General features: G+C 44.4%; 1 protein-coding gene across 1 annotated transcript in view; it reads left to right on the plus strand.

Annotated features, from left to right (window-relative positions):
- Positions 1–5895, plus strand: part of COMP (cartilage oligomeric matrix protein) — a 52521-nt gene extending 46626 nt beyond the window's left edge. Inside the window, exons 17-19 of the mRNA XM_032214364.1 lie at positions 641–813; positions 5240–5379; positions 5846–5895. Of these exons, the coding sequence (XP_032070255.1) occupies positions 641–813; positions 5240–5379; positions 5846–5895 (363 nt within the window). The remainder of the gene's footprint in view (positions 1–640; positions 814–5239; positions 5380–5845) is intronic.
- The last annotated feature ends 547 nt before the right edge of the window (positions 5896–6442 follow it).

The following is a 6442-nucleotide window of genomic DNA, read 5'->3' on the forward strand; positions in this document are numbered from 1 at the left end:
GGCCCACTCCTCTTTCGCTCCTCTTTTATTTCCTATGGGAGGGGCCATTCACCGTCCACCTGTGGCTTTACTCCCAAGTCCACCCTGTTTTCTTAGCTGTTCTTGTCTTCTGGCAGCTCTGCACATGTGCACACTGGGAACAGGCTCCAGCTGTTCCTCTGCCTCACTGCTGTCTATCTGCGTAGGCAACCTGATCACAGAGCCCTCGTCCAAGCCTTCCACAGCCTCCAGGACTGGCCTATTTCTCTCCAACCTTCTCACTGTCCGATTACTGCTAGCTCCACTGGCCGCTAGCAGGCCACAACAAAAGCATTTCAGGACACATCCTGAATCTCTCTGGCAGCCTTCTAAAAATTCAGGAGAAATGGTGGTGTGTTCCACTACCCTGGCACTGTAGCAGGAGTGGGGGAAAGGGCCATTAATACAATACAATACAATAGCAGAGTTGGAAGGGACCTGGGAGGTCTTCTAGTCCAACCCCCTGCCTAGGCAGGAAATCCTATACCGTTTCAGACAAATGGCTATTCAACATCTTCTTAAAGACTTCCAGTGTTGGGGCATTCACAACTTCTGGAGGCAACTTCTGTTCTACTGATTGATTGTTCTCACTGTCATTATTCCTCCTGCTTTTCTCTTTCAGGCGGTGAAATCAAAGACTGGTCCTGGAGAATACCTGCGTAACTCTCTCTGGCACACAGGGGACACAGTTGACCAGGTCAAGTTGTTGTGGAAGGACCCTCGGAACGTCGGCTGGAAAGATAAGACTTCGTACCGCTGGTTCTTACAGCACCGGCCCCAGGTGGGCTACATCCGGTAAGGAAAGACCGATAGAATCTCTTGCAGACCTTTCATTACCCAACTAGGTAACTTCATCAATGCACTTGACTGCACTTGGAAATATAGGCTGCTTATGGCTGTTTGCAGCGTTCCATGGCTACGCGACTATATGTTTTATGAGAGTTTTGCTGAAAACTGGCACTTCCAGTGCCCCATAGCAAACAGTGGGGTTTGTTTAATAACCAGTGTTTAACAACTGGTGCAAAAAAAAAAAGGTTGTAAAATTGGGTCAATATTATTCCATTTTGGGCTTCGGGGGGAGGAGCCTGCCGCCGTCGGGAGCTCAACGAAGCTCCTGTCAGGATTCTGGTTCGTATATCTTATAAGATCTATAGATATCTCCCCTTTCTGGCAGAAAGGGGCAGGGAGAAGGTCAGTCGTTAGGATCTCTTTGTAATTCATAGCTTTTTTTTGCTGTGAATGGAGAAGAGGTTCAACATTAGCTGAGCCTTTACTCCGGCCAGTTTTCCGCGCTGCCTTTTTTGCAGCCCCAGGCAGATTGCCCCCCCCCAGGACAAAGCTAAGCTATTTAAAAGTCAATCCGGGCGGGGACCATTCCTGAGGAATTTCTTCTATTACTATCTAAAATACCAGCTTCAATTTCGCAAAAGGCTCCCTTTCTTTTTTAGCTGCGTCACAAGATGGCGATCTCGTAGCTTTTGTGTTTGATGTGACGTACTTAGTCAGCCCTACCCTCCTGAAGGCTTCTCCGTACTAATTGCTAAAAGATTAACTGAGGGGAGCAGAGACTTTGATTTTTGGCTCGCTTGATTGCTTGTCTTTTATTTTTACTCTGGAATGGCTCCCAAATCTAAACAGAAGCGCTTCCTTAATAACATATTTCCAAAAACTGCTATGAAGCCGCTACCCTTGCCTCCTACACCCTCCACGGGAGATTTGTTAACACAAGAATTTCTTCTCAAAACGCTTAATGATTTCAGACAGGAAATTAATCAACTGATATCGGATTTATATGATCAATTTGATGCTAAAATTGCTCAGGCAAAGAAGGATATGATCGGAGTAATGACAGTCATGACAGATTATATTGCTGAAACGGAGGACAAATTGGAACTTTTGGAAGAAACTAATCTTAATTTGATATCCAAAATTCAAACATTACAACAGGAAATTGAAAATGCTCAAAAACAACTTGTCATGATAAATTATAATAAGACTGCCTTTGCAATAAGAGTTAGAGGATTGCGTGAAAACCAACAGGAGAATTTGAAACAGATCTTCTTTGAGGCTTTCAGCCGCTTGGTGGGAAGTCCGGGATTTAACTTTGATTGGCAGATTCAAAGAATTTACCGCCAGAATTCGTGGGTAGCAAAACAGCGACAGCTTCCGAGGGACATAATTATATACTTTACCACAAGGGAATCCAGAAATGAGATAATACAGAGGCTTTACAGCAAGAGGTTGAGAATTGATGGACAGGACTTGATTGTTTTTAAAGAGATACCATCTCAAATATTAAGAACAAGGAGAGAGTACGCTTTCTTAACCGAAGAACTCAGAAATTCTCAGATTCCATACAAATGGGAAGTCCCAGCTGGTATTACAGTTACATTTGGCAACCAAAAACACCGCATTAATTCTGTCTGTGAAGCCCGAGAATTTTACTACGAGACCCTGAAGGCGGGACTTCCTGATTCATCCGGACCTGGAGAGAGACAAGGAGAAGGAGAAGACAAACAGCGAGACACGTGGCTACAAGGCGGAGGGTGTTGCTTTCCTCTTCCGGAAGGGCAGAAGACTAAAGAATAAAGACTTAGCGATGTTCTTAAAGCTTTATGATTTCCGTCTGGGATAAAATGGAAAAGTTGTATATCGATGATGAGACATGGAGACTGAAAGAAGCGTTGCTGATTGTGGACACATATTGTATATAAGATTTGTCTGAACTCTAACTCAAATTGCGCATGAATTATTTTCCTAGGCGAGGAGAGCGGAGATTGCGATCTTTTTGAGTTGTGGTCTGGGACGAACGGAGTTGGGAGGCGCGTGGGAGAGGGAAGGGTAGCGAAAGCTTAATTAGATTACCTGGGGCTAGAATGCAAGCTGATGTTTGTTTGAGTTGCTATTTCAATATAAGGTCAAGAAAGATTGGTCGGAGAGTCTTCAGGAAAGTGGAGTAAATATGGGAGGAGCAATGGATGCGGATAAAATATATATGTGGATATGGATAAAGGCAGGGTGGAAGGTAAAAAAATTTACATGTGGAGGTGGGTAAGGATAGAAAGGGAGGTGTTGGAAATGAAAAATGAAAGAAGTACTTGAGTTTAATGGTTTTATAGAAAGGTTTGGATATTCGGATAAAAAAGAGATAAATTAAAGGTCTGAATAGATAGACAAAGCAATGAGACTTTTAGTTGGGGAATCCTAATTGATCAACTTACCTGGCTCTAATACAGTTTGAAACCCTGCAAGTAGTAAAATAACCGAAATTTGGAATGAGCTACATTGTTTAAGATTTACAGATAATGGGAAGCTGTGTTAACGTAGTGGGTTTATTGACCCTTCTTGTTTCTCCTTTCTTTTTGTGTGTGTGTGTGTTTTTTTTTTATTTTGTATTTTTTACTATTCTCTTTTTTTTTCTTTGGCTTTACTTTTATTTTATTTTTTTAATTTTAAAGTTAGCTGGCCTTATTATACTCAAATGCTTGTTAAAGAATTATGCCGGGTATGGGACCTGCGAAGCCGTAAGGGGGTTAGGGAGGGGGGATTATAGGGGGGAGGGGGGAGGGTGGAATTACAGTTTCAATTCTTAGAACAATAAGAATTCACTTGTATACTGCGGCTCGTTTTTCTTTTTTCTTTTTTTCTTTTTTTTTTTTTTTTTTTTTTTTTAAAAAAAAAAACAAACTGAAATGTATGGATACACCAAAGCGAGGAGAAGAGGGAAAGAGGAGGGAGAAGTAAAGAGGGAGTGAGAGGGAATGTAAGGAGGGTGAGATGGAGGGAGGGGGAGATGTCTGAGGGGGAAGGGAAGTAGAAGAGGGGAATGCTGGAGGGGTGAAATGAAAGTTGGAGGGGGAGAAGAGAGGGTGTATGGGGGAATGAAGTGTCATGTTGGGTTTTTTTTTTCTCTTTTTTTTTATGCACAGTATATAAGTGATTGTATAAAATGAAAATGAAAATGAAATAAATAAAATGTATTTAAACAAAAAAAAAATATTATTCCATTTTGCAACTGTTACGACTTGGGTTGTAACTGCAGGACTATCTGTAGTCAAGGCTAATTGACTTTTTTGAAGAGAATTTTATATCATTCTAAGATTTCCAAACTGACTTTCAAGGGAACATTGATGGTTTAACAGTTTGTAGAACACTGAAGGCTTTTAGAAGATGCCGAGAGGTAAATTTTTCTTCAGAAATTTCCTGAAGTTTGTCAAAATTTCCTCCCAACATTTTACAGCTGCATTTTGTCAGCTGAAGCAATGACATCTCTTAAATTCCTTTGTGAAGTGGTGGAAAATACCTTAAGAGTTGCTCAGAAAGTCTTCAGCAGGCCCTACAGGAGGCTATTTCCCCTTATTAAAAGATATTTATCTGCAACAGAAGGCTCTGAATTATTTACATAATTAATGGGCAATCAACCTTAGTTTATCCCTTTTCCAGTTTCAAGATAAACTTTCAAAGTAGTCCAAGGTTTAGCTGTTGTGTTTTATTCGACACCAGGAGTCTTACAGGATAGGGTCAAACAAATCAAGATGGTGGCCAATGATAAGTGTAATTGAAGCCCCACCTACTTCTATGTGCATCACAAAACACACAAAATGGGTGGAGCTTTCTTGCACATCACTGTTCTGACCAAGGTTTCCCAAGAGCATGAAGCAAACTCCTTGTCCCGACAAAAAACCCTTTTATTAATTGACTGTGAATTCTGCTCATCCACATCCAGCAAAGTCTTTCAAGGGAGGATTTACAGTCACAGACCTTATCCGGCTTGGAGAACTGCCAGGCCGATATCTGCAAAACTTGGCAAGGAGTCTTGGAGAGTCACGAACCAATTAAGCGAACTAATCGTCTCCTGCAAACTCCACTCCCTTTTCGCTCCTCTTTTATTTCCTCTGGGAGAGGTCAATCATTGTCCACCTGTGGCCTTCCTCTCAAGTCGACCCCTGTTCTTTAGCTGTTCCTTTTGTATGGCAATTCTGAAGGCAGCTGATAACTGTCAGAGGGCCCTGGCCCCCTCTCTGCCTCCGATACAGAGCCCTCATCAGAGCCTTCCTCAGATTCCAGGACTGGCCCATGTTCCACCCCAACCTCCACATTGTCCAAATCTTTTGCCAGCTCCTCTGGCTGCTGGCAGACCACAACAATCACATCTAGGACTCAGGATAAACCTTGTGACTCTTAGGAATAAGCTAACTCCTTCTCCTGATTTGTACTTCAGGACTCGGTTCTATGAGGGGTCTGAGATGGTGGCCGACACTGGCATTGTCCTTGACACAACCATGCGAGGGGGCCGTCTGGGGGTCTTCTGCTTCTCCCAGGAAAACATCATCTGGTCCAACCTGCGGTATCGCTGCAATGGTGAGTGAGGCTCGACCCAATCCTGTCATTGGGTCCCCAGAGCCATTCTGACTCCATTCGAGGGAGGTATCGGGGCATCAAGAGCAACGGCTAGAATGCAGTCCTGCTGGGCTAACTCACTGCTCACTCCGGGAGTTCGATTCTGAGCAGCTGAAGGTTGACTCAGCCTCCCACCCTTCCAAGGTTGATAAAATGAGGACCCAGATTGTTGCGAGCCCAATAGGCTGACTCGGGGGGGGGGGGGGAGTATATAAATCTATCCCTGGAGGAAGCATAGTCCACAGCTGGAGGATCTGCATTCACGCTCCAGAGGCTGCCTTGCTCTGGATGGTGCAGAGGCCTTTGGCATCCCTCTGAGGGGTTCCCCCCGGGAGCCCCCATAACGTCAGAGCATCTAGGCCTGCATTCGGCTGCTGACTTTCCCTTCTGGTTCACATGCTCCACTCTTCCTCTTCTCTTTCTTAAGACACGATTCCTGAAGACTACGAGGCTTACCGGAACCAACACGACTACTAAATGCTACTGCCGCCAGCTGAAAGAGACTTGTTGCACCCGCGCTGCTTCTGCTCCCTTCAAGATATAGCAAATGGTGAATTGTCTCTTCGTACGTGGCAAGCACCGTGTCCAGCAGCCCCTGTAGCATCCCCACTACCCTTTCTAGAAGCAACCTCACCCGAGATCTGCTTCCACAGGACTCTGAAAATTCTCATTTTTTCTCGACATAGCGCAGAAGAGCCGTTCCTGCTCCGTGGCAGCTGCTAACAAGTCCACAAGGATGGACTTAACTAGGGGACCCTCCTGGAAGGCTGAAGGGTCACCACCAGAGATGTGGCTTTCTTGGGCATCCTCCCCTGGGTTGTCTCCTGCCCTTGTCTTGCATCCTTTTGGGTCAGCCACCACTGATGCTGAGGTGGGACATGGGCAGCCACCCATTGTGGTCTCCTGGATTTCACTCCATGACCTCTGCAAGAGGAGGAAGGGGCCTCATATGTATGTATATATGTATATGTATGTATATGTATATATACAGGTGGTCTTCAACTGACAATTGAGCCCCCGCATT

The sequence above is a fragment of the Thamnophis elegans genome, chromosome 1 (assembly GCF_009769535.1).
Source record: "Thamnophis elegans isolate rThaEle1 chromosome 1, rThaEle1.pri, whole genome shotgun sequence".
Lineage (NCBI taxonomy): Eukaryota > Metazoa > Chordata > Lepidosauria > Squamata > Colubridae > Thamnophis > Thamnophis elegans.